At 43.1% G+C, this 18777-nt stretch overlaps 2 protein-coding genes across 2 annotated transcripts in view; both read right to left on the reverse strand.

Moving 5' to 3' along the window:
* Positions 1-249: 249 nt before the first annotated feature.
* The window catches only part of LOC121549551 (coagulation factor XIII A chain-like), a 35257-nt gene continuing 16729 nt past the window's right edge, over positions 250-18777 (reverse strand). Inside the window, exons 7-14 of the mRNA XM_041861351.2 lie at positions 12309-12456; positions 11731-11840; positions 10295-10383; positions 9958-10120; positions 4991-5284; positions 2822-2982; positions 2227-2363; positions 250-1705 (exon numbers count right to left, since the gene is read on the reverse strand). Coding sequence (XP_041717285.2) covers positions 1564-1705; positions 2227-2363; positions 2822-2982; positions 4991-5284; positions 9958-10120; positions 10295-10383; positions 11731-11840; positions 12309-12456 — 1244 coding nt within the window. The 3' untranslated portion in view covers positions 250-1563. The remainder of the gene's footprint in view (positions 1706-2226; positions 2364-2821; positions 2983-4990; positions 5285-9957; positions 10121-10294; positions 10384-11730; positions 11841-12308; positions 12457-18777) is intronic.
* On the reverse strand, positions 8203-9346 carry LOC123482493 (nuclear apoptosis-inducing factor 1-like). The gene is made up of 2 exons (XM_045210536.1): positions 8679-9346; positions 8203-8486 (listed from the first exon to the last, which is right to left on the reverse strand). Exons 1-2 carry the CDS (start codon positions 9082-9084, stop codon positions 8353-8355), a joined length of 540 nt encoding a protein of 179 aa, XP_045066471.1. The 5' UTR covers positions 9085-9346; the 3' UTR covers positions 8203-8352.

Here is an 18777-nt window from a genome sequence, read left to right on the forward strand (position 1 = left end):
AACACAATTTGCAGTATTTATGCATAGTCACTTTAACTCTACCCACATGTACATATTACTTCAACTACCTCAACTAGCCGGTGCCCCCGCACATTGACTCTGCACCAGTACCCCCCTGTATATATAGCTTCCCTACTGTTATTTTATTTTACTTCTGCTCTTTTTTTCTCAACACTTTTTTTGTTGTTGTTTTATTTTTACTTTTTTTGTTAAAAAGAAATACACTGTTGGTTAAGGGCTGTAAATAAGCATTTCACTGTAATGTCTGCACCTGTTGTATTCGGCGCATGTGGCCAATAAAATTTGATTTGATTTGACTTGATTTCCACGCCACAAAATGTCACATGTGAAACAGAAAATTTTATTTTCAGATGTGAAGGTTTTTCACATGTGAAAATGCAATTCCACATGTGCGAGTTAGATTTTCATGTGAACGTTTTTCACAAGTGAAAGTGAAAATTAGATTTTCACATGAGAAAGTTTTTCATGTGAAAAATAAATTCCACGTGAGAGTTAGATTTTGCAAATTTCAAATGTGAATCTGCAAATCACATGTGAGGTGAAAACATATGAACATGATTACATTTGACATGATTACTAAGAACTGACTTTTCAATATGACCTCAACTTGGATTAGAATTCACAACCTCTGGATTTGGGCTACACTGACTTTTCTGCTGCTCGGCAAAGTCTGTAGAGTTCCTCTACTCATTCATTACCTATAATACATCTCTCCATTTAGCAAAAGAGTGCCATCTGCACTTCTAGATTAGTTAATCCGACTATTCTTTCCTCATTTATTTCATATACTTATTTCAGCAATTTGAGAACTTTTCTGTATAGTTGTCTAATGTTGTCGGGGCATTTTATTCTGTTTTAATGTTACTCCTGAATCAATATGATGAATATAAAAGTTTTTCTTGAGTGTATTTTTAACAAAGCTTGAATTTACTTTACTTAAACCCAAAGCGTAGGTTAAATCTGTCATTGACACAGACATGGTGGAGTAGCAGGAAAGTCGGGATGTCGTGAACCAGGAGGTTGTGGGTTCAAATTCCAGATGAGGACATGTTGAATAATACTTACTGTATAAATAAACATACACAATGTAATCATGTATGTCAAAGTGATTCAAATATATATGTTGAAAACAATATAGTATGTTAAAAGTACTGTTTGTGTATCTATTTAAACAACTTAATTTTGTTTGTAGGGCATCACCTGTGAAATCTCTTTAGAATATTCACATGTGAAATATCATCACATGTGAAGTGTTCCAAAAACACATGGTTTCACATGATTTCACAAGTGAAAATCCACATGTGAATCTTCATGTGAAATATAATCAGATCTGAAGTGTGATCATGTGATTTTCCACGTGAAATCAAGTGTTTTTTCCGTAAGGGATATGGTATTAGCTGAATCTAGCCCTCTCATAGGCTAGGTGGAATTTCTTATCCACCAATCAAATCCTTTCAGATCTACACAACAGCCTCTGTTTGTCCATGGTTTTCCAGTCGATGGCAGGTGATTAACAGGTGGGAGGGGTTCCCTGGACAATGATCAGGCCTGGATGCAGATGGCCCAATTGCCTTGCACATTCCCAAGGACCGAGCAGTCCAGGACAGCATAGATCATTGTATTCACAGACCTCGTAGGGACAAATGACTCCATCCAGGTGATGGAGGCGCCGGTAGCGATCTCACTACAAACACACACAAACACACACACACACACACACACACACACAGATTGGCATTTTTTTTATTATTTTTTTTACCTTTATTTAACCAGGTAAGCCAGTTGCGACCTGGCCAAGATAAAGCAAAGCAGTGTAATAAAAACAACACAGAGTTACATATGGGGTAAAAAACATAAAGTCAAAAATACAACAGAAAATATATATACAGTGTGTGCAAATGTAGCAAGTTATGGAGGTAAGGCAATAAATAGGCTATAGTGCAGAATAATTACAATAGTATTAACACTGGAATGCTAGATGTGCAAGAGATTATGTGCAAATAGAGATACTGGGGTGCAAAAGAGCAAAATAAATAACAATATAGGGATGAGGTAGTTGGGTGGGCTAATTTCAGATGGGCTGTGTACAGGTGCAGTGATCGGTAAGGTGCTCTGACAACTGACAACTACACTAAATACTAAATATACTAATGTAAGTGTGAGCATCATCATGATGTGAGATCTTGGAGTTGTAAATCCTGTTACCTGTACAACTTTTCCCGGTATGCCATAAAATTAGGCCCTTGCATGGCCATCCTCACGTCACGCAGGCTGAATGGGAGCGGGTTGGTGAACTCCACCTTGACAACTACCTCCTGGTTCACCTGCGCTGGTCCACTCATCTGTTCAAATAGAGATAGTCCATTCACAACAATCAAATGTCATATAATAAATGATAATAATCTAGGGATGATCAACTTTTTGGAATGTCTGCTTGATCAAAGGCGAGGAGAGATGCAGCTTTCTAGCAACACAAGTAAGGCTTTAATTGGGTACACTACTACATTGGCTCTTGGACCATCACAATATATTTCAGAACACTTTTACAGAACACTTCAAGGGATAGTTCACCCAAATCACAAAATTACATATTGTTTTCCTTACAATGTCAGCAGTATATGGACAACGTAAAAGAGCAATTTATGCTTTGGTTTTGTTTAAATGGCCACTGTCACCAATTTACTGCTGACAGGGTAAGGAAACCAAAAGGTAATTTTTTTTTTATTTGGGCGAACTATCCCTTTAAGAGAATAAGGAAATACATCCTTATAAAGAGGACTAATGGAACTTCCAGACCCACCGAAAAGACCAGCTCGGGGCCTTCCAGGTTCACTATCTGCATGGCCGTCATGTCCTGGTTGTTCTCCATGCTCTTGGCCGTCACCACGAAGCGCAGATTGGACAAGCAACCCAGCTGGGGCATGTACTTCTGGGCAAGCACACCCACCTGTACTCTCGACGCTGTGGGTCACAGGGAGAAAGAGTTTTGACAATAAACCCGAACCGGACAAATTCAATCAACAACAGGCGTACATGTTTGGCAGCACATAACTTTTATAATAATTACCTGATAATTAATATTTTGATTATTTGGGATTCACCGTTGTTTACCATTTGGTACCAGGTTGTTACCTGTAAAGTCTTTTGAAGTACGTACTACAGAGTATGCCATCGTTGCCTCACAATCTCTTACAATACAATACATACAGTGGCTTGCGAAAGTATTCACCCCCCTTGGCATTTTTCCTATTTGGTTGCCTGGTACTAAATATGATTAAAATTGATTTTGGGGGGGATTGTATCATTTGATTTACGCAACATGCCTACCACTTTGAAGATGCAATTTTTTTTTCTTGTGACTCTACAAAGTCAAAACTTTGTAGAGACACCTTTTGCAGCAATTAGAGCTGCAAGTCTCTTGGGGTATGTCTTTATAAGCTTGGCACATCTAGCCACTGGGATTTCTGCCCATTCTTCAAGGCAAAACTGCTCCAGCTCCTTCAAGTTGGATGTGTTCCGCTGGTGTACAGAAATCTTTAAGTCATACCACGGTTCCTCTATTTGATTGAAGTCTGGACTTTGACTAGGCCATTCCAAGACATTTAAGTATTTCCCCTTAAACCACTTGAGTGTTGCTTTAAAAGTATGCTTAGGGTCATTTTCCTGCTGGAAGGTGAACCTCCGTCCCAGTCTCAAATCTCTGGAAGACTGAAACAGGTTTCCCTCAAGAATTTCCCTGTATTTAGCGCCATCCATCATTCCTTCAATTCTGACCAGTTTCCCAGTCACTGCCGATGAAAAACATCCCCACAGCATGATGCTGCCACCACCATGCTTCACTGTGGGGATGGTGTTCTCAGGGTGATGAGAGGTGTTGGGTTTGCGCCAGACATAGCATTTTCCTTGATGGCCAAAAAGCTCAATTTTAGTCTCATCTGACCAGAGTACCTTCTTCCATATGTTTGGGGAGTCTCCCACATGCCTTTCGGCGAACACCAAACATGTTTGCTTATTTCTTTCTTTAAGTGATGGCTTTTTCTAGCCACAATTCCGTAAAACCCAGATCTGTGGAGTGTACGGCCTAAAGTGGTCTTATGGACAGATACTCCAATCTCCGCTGTGGTTATCATTGGTCTCTTTGTTGCCTCTCTGCCTGGTCCGTGAGTTTTGGTGAGTTTTGGTGGGCGGCCCTCTCTTGGCAGGTTTGTTGTGGTGCCGTATTCTTTCCATTTTTTTATAATGGATTTAATGGTGCTCCGTGGGATATTCAAAGTTTTGTATATTTGTTTATAACCCAACCCTGATCTGTACTTCTCCACAACTTTGTCCCTGACTTGTTTGGAAAGCTCCTTGGTCTTCATGGTGCCGCTTGCTTGGTGGTGCCCCTTGCTTAATGGTGTTGCAGACTCTGGGGCCTTTCAGAACAGATCATGTGACACTTAGATTGCACACAGGTGGACTTTATTTAACTAATTATGTGACTTCTGAAGGTAATTGGTTGCACCAGATCTTATTTAGGGGCTTCATAGCAAAGGGGGTGAATACATATGCACGCACCACTTTTCCGTTATTTATTTTTTAGACTTTTTTGAAACAAGTAATTTTTTTCATTTCACTTCACCAATTTCTACTATTTTGTGTATGTGCATTACATGATATACAAATAAAAATCCATTTAAATTACAGGTTGTGATGCAAAAAAATAGGAAAAACGCCAAGGGGGATGAATACTTTTGCAAGGCACTGTACACACATACTGTACCTGCTGAAACAGGACGGTACCATAAAGCTGTAAAAGGACTGTAAAGTAAAGCATTTTCTATAAGCAGTTGAGTATTTTATTTCAGAGGAGTGGTCTGAAAGCTTTGCAGGACTATCGTACAAAGTTGTGATACATGGAGACATTCTCAAGCCTATAAAGACATACAGTACAGTACGTATGTAAAGAGTCACCCCGGTTTCCACTCACTATCCATGGGGTTCAGAGTGACGTCAAAGCTCTCCTGCTTGAACTGAGCTCTTTGGATGTTGGTGTAGTACACCGTGGAGCCCACCAGGAAGCCATGGATGGTGCGTGTGTCTTCACTAAGGTTCCTGAAGACCACAGCCATCTGGAAGTCATGGCCAATCATCACCGGCTCCACTGGTGTCTCCAGCGTCATCTCCACGTTAGCCTCTGGGATCTCCTGCTCGTCGTCGTCTTGCATACGTAGCTTGTAGGTTCTCTCGGCTTTCTTCATGGTCTCTTTATCCTTATCGCTGCCTGTGCATGTGTGGGGAGTTGGAGGGGAATAGAGTTAACATGGGACTGGTGGCCTAGGGTGGTCTAGTGATCTAAACCGCTCTCTTCGGAACACATATATCGCTGCAGCAACGGTTTGAATCCGGCCCACTGCTAATTTAGCAACTATCTCTTCTATCTTTTCTCTCTCTCTATTACATAAAATAGACAGAAGATTACGAGAGTGGGACTGCCCCACTCCTTAAAAAAACAACCATGGGACTGATATTTAACTTCACCTATAGGAAAACATATATACAGTGGGGAGAACAAGTTTTTGATACACTGCCGATTTTGCAGGTCTTCCTACTTACAAAGCATGTAGAGGTCTGTAATTTTTATCATAGGTACACTTCAACTGTGGGAGACGGAATCTAAAACAAAAATCCAGAAAATCACATTGTATGATTTTTAAGTAATTAATTTACATTTTATTGCATGACATAAGTATTTGATCACCTACCAACCAGTAAGAATTCCGGCTCTCACAGACCTGTTAGTTTTTCTTTAAGAAGCCCTCCTGTTCTCCACTCATTACCTGTATTAACTGCACCTGTTTGAACTCGTTACCTGTATAAAAGACACCTGTCCACACACTCAATCAAACAGACTCCAACCTCTCCACAATGGCCAAGACAAGAGAGCTGTGTAAGGACATCAGGGATAAAATTGTAGACCTGCACAAGGCTGGGATGGGCTACAGCACAATAGGCAAGCAGCTTGGTGAGAAGGCAACAACTGTTGGCGCAATTATTAGAAAATGGAAGAAGTTCAAGATGACGGTCAATCACCCTCAGTCTGGGGCTCCACGCAAGATCTCACCTCGTGGGGCATCAATGATCATGAGGAAGGTGAGGGATCAGCCCAGAACTACACGGCAGGACCTGGTCAATGACTTGAAGTGAGCTGGGACCACAGTCTCAAAGAAAACCATTAGTAACACACTACGCCGTCATGGATTAAAATCCTGCAGCGCACGCAAGGTCCCCCTGCTCAAGCCAGCGCATGTCCAGGCCCGTCTGAAGTTTGCCAATGACCATCTGGATGATCCAGAGGAGGAATGGGAGAAGGTCATGTGGTCTGATGAGACAAAAATAGAGCTTTTTGGTCTAAACTCCACTCGCCGAGTTTGGAGGAAGAAGAAGGATGAGTACAACCCCAAGAACACCATCCCAACCGTGAAGCATGGAGGTGGAAATATCATTCTTTGGGGATGCTTTTGTGCAAAGGGGACAGGACGACTGCACCGTATTGAGGGGAGGATGGATGGGGCCATGTATTGCGAGATCTTGACCAACAACCTCGTTCCCTCAGTAAGAGCATTGAAGATGGGTCGTGGCTGGGTCTTCCAGCATGACAACGCCCGAAACACACAGCCAGGGCAACTAAGGAGTGGCTCCGTAAGAAGCATCTCAAGGTCCTGGGGCCTCATGTATCAATCTTGCGTACGCACGAAAACACGGCGTACGCCAGCTTTCACGTTCACGGTCAGATGTACTAACAGTGAAATTAACGTAAGAATGTGCGTTCTTCCACGTAAACTTCAGGCCTGGCGTACGTACATTTTTGTGATGTTTGTCCGTTGGCGACTCATAGAGGCAATAAAGTGAAGTGGCAAACATTACACTACGAACTGTTCTATCGCACCTGCCAGATATTGCTTATAATTTGTAATTGATAAATGATTTGCCATATTATTGTCACACGAGTCTTATTAGAATATTCTATTAATTATGCAATTAAGTAAGAACATATATAAAGGATGTGAAAATTGATACAACCCGTCTAGCAATGGCAGCTTTGGCTTTATTAGAAGACATTTTCAATGGACAAATCCGGAGAGAACGAGTTTTTAGGGACCACGGTGATTTTCTGGCCCACGACGATGACTGGCTCATCAGCCGTTTCAGATTTCCAAGGGCTATACTCTTGGAGCTCTGCGCTGAGTTGGGTCCGAATTTGGAAAGAGAGACAGTGAGGAGCCACGCATTACCCGTTCCTTTACAGGTGCTTACTACACTTGGTTTCCTAGCAACCGGTTCTTTCCAAAGAGAACTGGCAGACCGCTCAGGAATAAGCCAGTCGTGTTTGAGCCGTGCAATGCCACCTGTATGGGACGGCATCATCCGCTTGTCTACCAGGTATATAACGTTCCCATACGATGCAGGTGACCAGCCAAACATCAAAGCGCAATTTGCAGCGATTGCCGGTTTTCCTAATGTAATCGGAGCGATCGACTGCACACATATTGCTATAAAGGCGCCATCTGAAGACACATTTGCATATGTGAATCGGAAACATTTCCATTCAATAAATGTGCAGATTATATGTGATGCACAAATGTGCCTAACAAATATTGTGGCAAGGTGGCCTGGGTCAACCCATGATTCATATATCCTTACAAACAGCATGGTTGGGATGAGACTCCAAGCTGGCAGGGTGCGCGATGGGTGGCTACTTGGTAAGTTATGCATTTAAATGTATGGTTCTATCTAAAAGTAAAATGTTTGTGTCTGTAATTATTATTACTGCCCATCAGGAGACAGTGGTTATCCACTAAAGACGTGGCTGTTAACCCCCCTCACCAACCCACAAACTGACCGAGAGCGCAGATACAATGATGCCCATTCCCGCACTCGGTCAGTTGTGGAGCGGGCGATTGGGCAGCTGAAATGTCGGTGGCGCTGCCTTGACAGGACCGGGGGGATGCTGTTATACCACCCTGACAAGGTTTGCCGCATCATACTGGCCTGTGGAGTGCTGCACAATGTCGCGCACAGGCATGGCATACCCCTTGGTGAGGTGGGGGCACCGCCAGATGACCCTGACCCAGGACCAGTATATGTGCAGCACAATCAACAAGCCATTCAGGCCCGTCAACGTGTAATTGCGACAATATAAATGGTACTCAGACACAAAGTTCATTTTTTTGACCAATTCTTTTAATGAATGGCTTATTTCTGTGAGTGCGTCAGTGACATTTTTAAGGTGACTGTTCATTTCTTCAATGGCCCTAACAATTTGTTGTTGTGACTCCAGAACAGCATGCGTCAAGACACGGCCAGATGGACGGGCTTCAGCACTGGGGGAACATTAGAGACACGGGAGACGCTGGACTGAATGGGCTCTGGCTGCTCAGGTGGTGCGGACTCTGAGTGCGTGCCAGTGGACGTTCCTGCGGTTCCTAAGTCCAATTAAACACAGGCACATCTTAACAGTAATTTGAGTCTGTTCCTTATTAATGGGTACACGCATTTGCAATAAAAGCAGTGGATACGTGAAATCTCTGGTGTACCTTTTGCTATATTGCATGCATTTTAAAATTAAACGGTGGCTGGCTATGTATATCAAAGTTAAGGAAATAAATCTGAGTCACCTTGCTGGCAGTCCTGTAGTATATCCGAGTCTCCTACATCAGCGGATACGATTCCAGAGATTAACGTGTCTCCTACAATAGAGGCAACTCTCTGATCAAAGGGTGCAAGTTCATCGGTCCCTGTACCACCGCCTGTTCTGCCCACACTTTGTCGGTGCGCAGCAGTTCTCCGCTTAACTTCCACCTTTATGTCTGACCATTTCTTCTTCAGTTCATTTACGGTGCGACTCTCAGATCCCACCGCGTTGACGGCATCAGACAAACTCGCCCACTCTTTTTTCTTTCTTTTGTTATTAATTCCAGAGGACAGATTTCCAAATAAAATATTTTTTCTTGTTTCTACCTCTGATAGTAGCACCTCTAATTCGTTTTCAGTGAAATTTCGTTTCTTGCTTGCTTTAGCCATGTTCTTGCAGGTTTCTTTTGCCAAATTGGACTAATTACCATATTTAAATTGATTTAATTGAGGGAGGAGACAGGGTGTGGTGTGGTGCTCGTGCATGTGCGCTCAATTTCGCGTTGATTGGGATGTACAAAGAGAATGTATGTGGAATGCTGCGTACGCAGAGATTCATACATCAGATTTTTTTGGTGCGTACGCACATTTATGGCTTTGTCCGTACGCAATGTTTTAGTATGAATTCAACGCAAGTCTTTGTACATGAGGCCCCAGGAGTGGCCTAGCCAGTCTCCAGACCTGAACCCAATAGAACATCTTTGGAGGGAGCTGAAAGTCCATATTGCCCAGCGACAGCCCCGAAACCTGAAGGATCTGGAGAAGGTCTGTATGGAGGAGTGGGCCAAAATCCCTGCTGCAGTGTGTGCAAACCTGGTCAAGACCTACAGGAAACGTATGATCTCTGTAATTGCAAACAAAGGTTTCTCTACCAAATATTAAGTTCTGCTTTTCTGATAAATAATCAAATGCAAATTAATTACTTAAAAATCATACAATGGGATTTTCTGGATTTTTGTTTTAGATTCTGTCTCTCACAGTTGAAGTGTACCTATGATAAAAATTACAGACCTCTACATGCTTTGTAAGTATGAATACTTGTTCTCCCCACTGTATACAGTGTTACTGCATCGATACAGCAGTAATTGAAAAGTAATTTCAAAAACAGTAATAGCATAGTCATTTCTATACTTAATTCTTGTTGCATTAGTTTAATGAGAAAATGTACAAACTGCCAATAACAAACACATTTTTATGAAAATGTAACTTTAAATGTGCAGTTGCACCTTTGCCAGCCCCCTCCCTTGTCCAGGTGCCACATACCTTCTGGGTATTTGTATGTCTGTGTAATGTCCATTGGCTCATAATTGTTTCCACCAACGGACTTCGTCACTACTTTCTTGCCGATATAGGTTGTGTCCACTTGTTGTAACTCGGTTCTCCCAGTTCGTGTGTCTAGCTTGTGGTGGTGAACGTTGCTATTCACCTGAGGTTAAAATAAAATTAATAAATGCGAATATTGTGATTGATTCTAAATAAATAAAATGTATTGCGAGTGTGCGTAATAAAAAAGTTATAAAGCATAAGTGTGCATACACCATGAAGGCATTATGGTGTAACAGTGTTACTGGTTAAGCTCAACGAAATCATATTGTTTTACCTCAGCAAACACAAACGGGGCATCAAATTGATAGCCGAGCATTCCTTTCTTGATGGCTTTGACAGAGCAAGGTCCACAGCGGTAATATCCTGCAAAAACAATGTCAACAACCCATGCATGACACTGTCTGTTTGACGTTTAAAGGGATAGTTCATTTTTTTTTTTATATAATAGCTTATTTTCGAATTCCCTAGGGTGCTGTTGTTTCATCCAACTCGTTTTTTTATTCGTTAGCTGGTTATTTAGCATTATCTACAATGTATTGAGTGGCATTTTTGTAGAATATAGCAATGCTATTGGAAACGGATTTTATTAGTTATAAGGCCATTGCTACATTCTCCAAAAAGCCAGGAGATTCTGGACGTTATTAAATAACCTAACAAACATTTTCAAGATGCAATCAATGCTTTTCAGAGCCATTTTCTTCATTTTATTAATTTTAAGAAACGGCTATACAGTTACGGTAAATATATTGGCACCCTTGCACTTTTATAAATAATATCCAATTTCCTCTAAAATAAGTTGAAATTGAAAAAAACTTTTGCTGAAATGGCATGGAAAAAAAGTATTAGCAAACAAGAGCTAATATTGCACAGCTTTTGGCCAAGATAACTGCCTATCAAAAGCGTATTGTAGCTATCAATGAGCTTGCTGCACCTTTTACTGGAAGTATGACCCACTTTTCAGCTGCAAGCTATTCAAATTCTGCAATGTTTAACGGGTGCCTTTGACCAACTGCTGTTTTCAGATCTCGCCATAGGTTTGATGGGTTCAGACTCAACTCCACTCCAGAACAGTCCAGCGTTTCTTCTTGAACCATTTCTGGGTGCTTTGTGATGTGTTTGGGGTTGTTGTCCTGCTGAAAGACCCACAACCTTCGACGGAGACTCAGTTTTTGGACACTGGGTTGAAGAGGGCAGTCCATAAGGAAATCAAGGATCTGGTAAGATTCTGTATGGAGGAATGGTCTAAGATCCCTCCCAATCTGTACTCCAATCTCATAAAACATTTCAGAAAAAGGCTCAGTGTTGTTATCCTAACAAGGGTAGGATGCTGGACTACTGAAAACAGTGGTTTAATCATTTTGACCCCTATGTTTTTTATTTATTTGTATTACTAAATAAAATAAAATCTCTTTCTCTGAGCAACTGTATTTGTATAAAATAATATAATTTCCCAATTTTTGGAGTATACAATATACCTCTGTATTTTTATTATTTATTTTATACAGACTTTTTTGCTCATCTTTATCAAGGGTGCCAATAATTATGGACCCCACTGTATCTTAAATGGATGCGTTTTCATAAATGTGACAATGCAATTTTGAAGCCCATTCTACAAAATGTGCATAAAGAAGTGAAAATGATGTCTCCCTCTCCCATCGTATAGCTATAATGTGTGTGGGCCCTACTTAATTATCTTATTTTCTCTCTTACCATCACTGGTTTCCTGAGGGGTGGCATCCACCACCTGCCAGCCACCTAAGTCATGGATTGCGGGGAGGTCAGGTCTGGACATGTAAGCCTCGTTCCAGCAGTGGTAGTTCCTGTGGAGAAAATGCCCACCTCTCACAAACACTATCTGGCATCCTGCACCCATCAGGAACAATATCTGGCATACTGCACCGCTCAGGTACACTATTTGGTGTCCTGCACCACTCAGGAACAATATCTGGCATCCTGAACCACTCAAGTACACAATCTTTCACCCTGCACCACTCAGGAACACTATCTGGCCTCCTGCACTACTCATTCACATTATCTGGCATCCTGTACCACTCAAGTGTACTATCTGGCATCCTGCACCACTCAGGTACACTATCTGGCATCCTGCACAACCATTTTCTTCCATTTGGAACACGACCCACCATGCTACATGACTAACACGACCCACCATGCTACTTGACTAAACTGTTTTTACAGTAGGTACAGTGAAAGATATACTGTAAATATGGAAGATATAGAAACCTACATTCTGGGATTCAATACAAATGAATAAGCAGAAATATAAATACCAGATAGAGTCCCTGGTAAGGCGTTCGTTCAGTTCAAGTCGATTTCCCACAGAGTTGAAGATGAGATCCGTGATTATGTTCCCTGTGTTGTCGTGGGCGGAGTTGAAGTTGGTGATCACCCTGGCAGGGATGCCCAGACACCTCAGCACTGGGGCAGGGGAGGGGAAACCATTAAAGAGTCTAGGCAATACTTAAAAATAAGCATACACTACTGGTAGTGTATATCAATTAACATGCAGTCGTTAACTGGAATACATTTGTAAGTAATACATTCAATGTATTCAATCAATTGATGATAGTAGATTTCCGGATATCACTTTCAGAAGTGTGTTTGATTTGCACAGCAGCGGGCCTTGTGTGAGGAAACTGCTTCCTATTTTTTTCTGTCAGTGGGAAATGGGCTTTGGGGTTTGTTCACCTTAATTGCACATTTTCCACATCTTATGCATACCTAGAAAGTGGCCTATGTGCCAGACTAGTCAGAAAGCAGTATTGAGCTACGGCTTAGCATTAGCATCTATGGGTGCAAAACAGTGGAGATGGTAGGACTCCTGTTAGCATGTTCTAATCTAGATAGCACACATGCTAATCATCTCAAAATAACTAATATCCCTCTAAGGGACTGACTCCAAGAAAACAAATGGCCTCTATAGGATGCAAACATAGCACTATTGTAATCAGTTAGTTTGTATTAAGGAATTTACATCTTCTTTAATATTTATCTGTGTCCATTCACACAGTCAGCTAGATGAGATTTGAGATTGGGAGTGCTCAGCTGTGGTGTGATAGTCACGTATGGTGCGAGATCTGACACACATTCTAAGTTGAAGCTAGCATAGCCCGAGGCAAGGTTTTTGCTCTCTGTGCATTATGTAAGCAGTTGCATCTCAACTATTATTTTCCTTTTGAGGAATCACGTGCCTATACAAAGGGGACTTATACGCCTTTGTCTACCTCCGTTCAAGGAATGATGCAACCAGGGATGCAGTGGAGGGTAAACGCACGTAAATGCCATTTACGCACCTTTTTATTAGTGAAATAGCGTTTACTCACCTTTATAGTTTGTTAATAATCGTTTACCCACTTATTATTGCGTTGCCAGCATTGATCAATGCCCAGAACGCTAATATTCTTTGAGTTCTAATTGCACCTGCCTCTCTGCGAACGAGTGGAATCATGTTTCAGGTATCCTCGTTATGTTCACCTGCTCCCCCCTGCCGTGTCAACTAACATCCTTTAAACAAAAAAACCTGACTCTCGGAGAGTGAGTGTACAACTGGTCTGGTAAATAGTCGCTGGTATTTCAGTCAGGTGGCTAGCTAGCTAGCTATACTGAACAAAAATGTAAACGCAACAGGAAACAATTTCAACGATTTTACAGTTACAGTTCATATAAGGAAATCAGTCAATTGAAATAAATAAATTAGGCCCAAATCTATGGATTTCACATGACAGGGGCGCAGCCATGGGTGGGCCTGGTAGGGCATAGGCCCACCCACTCCACTCGGGCTGGGCCTCAACCACTGGTGAGCCAGGCCCAGCCAATCAGAATGACTTTTTCCCCACAAAAGGGCTTTATTGCATACAGAAATACTCCTCAGTTTCCTCAGCTGTCTGGGTGGCTGATCTCAGACGATCCCACAGGGAAAGAAGGCAGATGTGGAGGTCCTGGACTGGCAGGGTTACACGTGGTCTGCAATTGTGAGGCCGGTTGGACGTTTTGCCAAATTCTCTAAAACGATGATGGCTTATGGTAGAGAAATTAACATTAAATTCTCTAGCAACAGCTCTGGTGGACATTTCTGCAGTCAGCATGCCAATTGCACACTCTCCTCAAAACTTGTAGACTTCTGTAACATTGTATTGTGTGACAAAACTGCACATTTTAGAGTGGTCTTTTATTGCCCCCAGCACAAGGTGCACCTGTGTAATGATCATGCTGTTTAATCAGCTTCTAGATATGCCACACCTGTCAGGTGGATGGATTATCTTTGCAAAGGAGAAATGCTCACTAAGAGGGATGCAAACAAATGTGTGCATCAAATTTGCGAGAAATAAGCTTTTTGTGCATATGGAACATTTCTGGGATCTTTTACTAGACTTTACATGTTGTGTTTATATTTTTGCTCAGTATAGTTCGCTCAAGGCTCTGGCTACTGTTAGCCAGCTAGCTAGCTATAACTAGCTGGCTAGAAAGATGGAGTTAGAAGCTAACGTTCAATGGAGCCTGACCTCAGCAGGAGCAGTTGACTGAAATTAAGCTAGCTATAATCTTAGCAAAAGATAGGATACTATAAATTCTGATAGCAAAATAACTTTGCTTTACAGAGAGTAGTGAGACAGAGAGTGGTGAGGCAGGCTGCAATACAGGAAGAAAAGGAGACACAGAGAGAGACGACGCAAGAAGAGAGAGGTTAGTAGTACAGTTGTTCCAAACCTGGGGTCAACTGCAATTTAAATGAGTCCCCTGAAAGAATCTGTAATCTTATCAAACACATGAATAACTTGTTTCTCTTCAAATGGGTATAGATTATGGAATACAACATTTTGGAGTCAACTAAGGGCCTTTTACACTGTTAGAATGCACTTTAATATTATTATGTGTTGGGAGTGGGACAGCCTGTGGGACCTAACATTTTGTGAAATATAAAGACAATTTAAATATAAATACAATGTAATATTATTCTGTATATAAAAATCTATTTTTAAAACTGAGAGTAGTGAGACAGACAGTGGTGAGGCAGACAGTGGTGAGTCTGAAGCAGGCTGCAATGGAGGAGGAGGCAGAGGAGACAGCGAGAGAGAGAGGAAGCAAGGAGAGAGAGAGTTAATACTTAGGTAGTACACTTAATATATAGAATATAGCAAGTGTACAAAGAGGCACTCTGGGCACTGTTGTATTAATAGTTTGACAGCTGACTAGACATTATCTTGGACAGTTCTGCACTACAGAAAGACCAGACAGACAAAGAAACAGACAGACAGAGAAAGACATTGTTGCCTAGCCTACTGGCTTCATCTACTTTCAATTATTTATATGCTTAAAAAAATTAAGCATGCACAATTAATTGAGCAAACAAATGTGATATTGTTATAAGATTATGAAATTAAAATGCAAATATTGATCGTTGATGGTTTCATGTGTGAAAATTACTTATAATTATAAATGGTTTATTCCCTTTTCTATAGACCTGTATTAAAAATGCTATCAAACAATACAATTCTAAAAATGTCACATTTTGGTTTATATCGGTGGTTGTTGGTCTTATCTCGATTGCCCACTGGAGTTTATACTAGGATGTTAAACGGTTCTTTGATGATTCTTTGGAAGGCTAGAAGGATTATACATAGAACCATATACGGTGCCTTCAGAAAGTGTTCACACCCTTGACTTTTTCCACATTTTGTTGTGTTATAGCCAAAATTTAAAATGGATTATATTGAGAATGTTTTTGTCACTTGCCTAAACACAATACCCCATAATGTAAAAGTTGTATGAACTGTTTACAAATTAGTAAAAAACTGAAAAGCTGAAATGTCTTGAGTCAATAAGTCTTCAACCCTTTTGTTATGGTAAAATCACTGGTGAAGCCAAGCCTATAACAAGGCATATTACAACCTTTGTGTTGTGATAATTGTGTTGTTTGCGCTATAACCTGTTAATTCAAATGCCTTGGCCGAGACATTAAGAAGACACAGTGGCAGAAAAAATTCAACCACACCTTTGTTTTATCACAAAACCAGATAGCACCCTCTGTCCAGTGAAGTCCACAAAGCATATTGCATGTACAGGAACAGAGAGTTAAATTACTTACGCGAGCAAGTTAATGTTTCCGACATTTTCGGACCACTAAACAACTATTGATTTAGAACCACAGAGAGTTACCGCAAGTTGCAAAGAAAACAGGAGCTGCCTCCACTATTCCAGCACCATTTCAACTTCAACATTTCAACATCATCAAATCACCTCTGCTTAGTCTAATACAGTGACAACTAAAAGATACCAAAAACAATTTAGTCCAATCAACGTAAGCTAACTATGATGTGGCTGTCCATGGTTCTGATTTCTGTGTGTGTGCGTGCACGTTCTTGCAAGTAGAAAAACATGTTGACTCACCCTACTTGTAGAGAAAGGCCAATGCCATCCTCCTCTCTTTCATGTTGACAAAACGGTCTATCACTCTATCATACAGTACAGGCTTACATTTTTTGTGGTCCTAGGCAACCTGGCTGAAATGCTTGCTCGCTAGCCTAACTTCCATTCATGGGCAACGTTAGCTAGTTAACATTATCCTTCTACATCTAGCTACATATTGAACTTCCATTCTCTCAGGCCAGGGGCACAACAATGTATGACTTAATGGTTAGATCAGAATCGTCATTATAATCATAGGCCAGTACGGAGAAATAAGTAAAACCACAAATCCAAATCCCTATTTCCATCCATGGCAAATTTAGGAAAGGGCCAATTTTAGCTAGCTGGCTAGCTAGCCACCGGAGGACAACACCACAACGAGATGCAAAAATTCAAGTTTTTCTGTCAATGAGGTATGCTCTCAATGGGATTTGATAGGAGTGATGCCAAATTCAAGCTGGTTTCCCTTGACACTTTTTTTTGGGTGCGCCAGGACCATTCACAGTTGAGCTCGCTCAGTTTAGCTCAACGCTGATTGGCAAATGTTTTATACTTTTTTTGTCAAGGGAGCCAGATGCTCACTGGCTTCCCTTTCCTTCGATGCTATGGGCAGCAACAATGTCATACTTGTTTGAACCAGAAAGCATCAGATAGATGGCCTACACGTATGTCACGCCCTGGCTCTGGGGACTCTTGTATGTTGAGCCAGGGTGTTAGTTTCTTTGTGTAGTGTCTATGTTTCGTTTTCTATGTTCTGTTCTAGGTTATGTGTTTCTATGTTGGCCGGGGTGGTTCTCAATCAGAGGCAACGAGAATCAGCTGTTGCTTGTTGTCTCTGATTGGGAACCATACTTAGGCAGCCTGTTGTGCACTTGTGTTTTGTGGGATCTTGTTCCGTGTTGGTTTGTGTTGTTAACCGAGGACTTCACGTTTCATTTGGTTGTTTTGTATTTTGTATCGTGTTGCCAGTACACTATTAAAAAGATGTACGCATATCACGTTGCGCCTTGGTCCAATCATTATGACGATCGTGACAGAAGAGCCCACCTTAACAGGACCAAGCAGCGTGTCCAGGAGCAAACGCCGGAGGTAACGTTAGTGGATGTCCTCCTCGGTTGGGGGCAGATCACGGAGGAGGAGGCCGTCCGTTACCGGAGGGCGATGAAGGGGGAGACCCAGGCAGGAGAGGAGAAGCGGCGCCAACCGGGCCGTCGTCGGACAGGCGAGAGGCAACCCCAATACATTTTTTGGGGGGGGCACACGGCATGGACGACGGGGCTGCTGGAGGCAGCTACTGGGCGAGTTTGTGGATTAGGAGAGGAGACCACCGGGTTTGGGGGGCTGGAAGGGAGGTTGGCGGAGCCTAAAGGTAGAGCAGAGCCAACTCCCCGTACTCAGGCTAGGCAGCGTGAGACTGGGCAGGTTCCGAGGTATGCGGAGCTGCGTACTGTGCCGCGAGTGGTCCGGCACAGTCCGGTACGTCCTGTGCGAGCACCACGCACGTGTCGTGCTAAGGTGGGCATGCAGCCAGGACGCTCGTCCTGGCTGCTAAGGTGGGCATGCAGCCAGGACACTCGTCCTCAACGCTCGTGGCCTCCAGTACCCCTCCTCGGTCCCGGATATCCTGCGCCAGTGTCACGTGCTGTAGTGCCAGTACGAGTACACAGCCCTGTACGTCCTGTGCTGAAGCCTCACACAGAGTGTGTAAAAGTAGGCATTCAGCCAGGACGGGTTGTGTCAGCTCTTCGCTCCAGACCTCCAGTCCGTCTCCACAGCCCAGTCCGGCCTGTTCCTGTTCCCCGCACCAAGCCTATGGTGCGTGTCGCCAGCCCGGCCCGGCCTAATCCTGCTCCCCGCACCAAGCCTATGGTACGCGTCGCCAGCCCGGCCCGGCCTGTTCCTGCTCCCCGCACCAAGCCTATGGTGCTGGTCGCCAGCCCGGCCCGGCCTGTTCCTGCTCCCCGCACCAAGCCTTTGGTGCGCGTCGCCAGCCCGGCCCGGCCTGTTCCTGCCCCCTCGCACCAAGCCAATGGTGCGCGTCGCCAGCCCGGTCCGACCTGTTCCTGCCCCTCGCACCAAGCCTATGGTGCGCGTCGCCAGCCCGGCCCAGCCTGTTCCTGCCCCTCGCACCAAGCCAATGGTGCGCGTCGCCAGCCCGGCCCGGCCTGTTCCTGCTCCCTGTACCAAGCCTATGGTGCGCGTCGCCAGCCCGGCCCGGCCTGTTCCTGCTCCCTGTACCAAGCCTATGGTGCGCGTCGCCAGCCCGGCCCGGCCTGTTCCTTCCCCTCGCACCAAGCCAATGGTGCGCGTCGCCAGCCCGGCCCGGCCTCTACC

The sequence above is a fragment of the Coregonus clupeaformis genome, chromosome 34, assembly GCF_020615455.1.
Source record: "Coregonus clupeaformis isolate EN_2021a chromosome 34, ASM2061545v1, whole genome shotgun sequence".
NCBI lineage: Eukaryota > Metazoa > Chordata > Actinopteri > Salmoniformes > Salmonidae > Coregonus > Coregonus clupeaformis.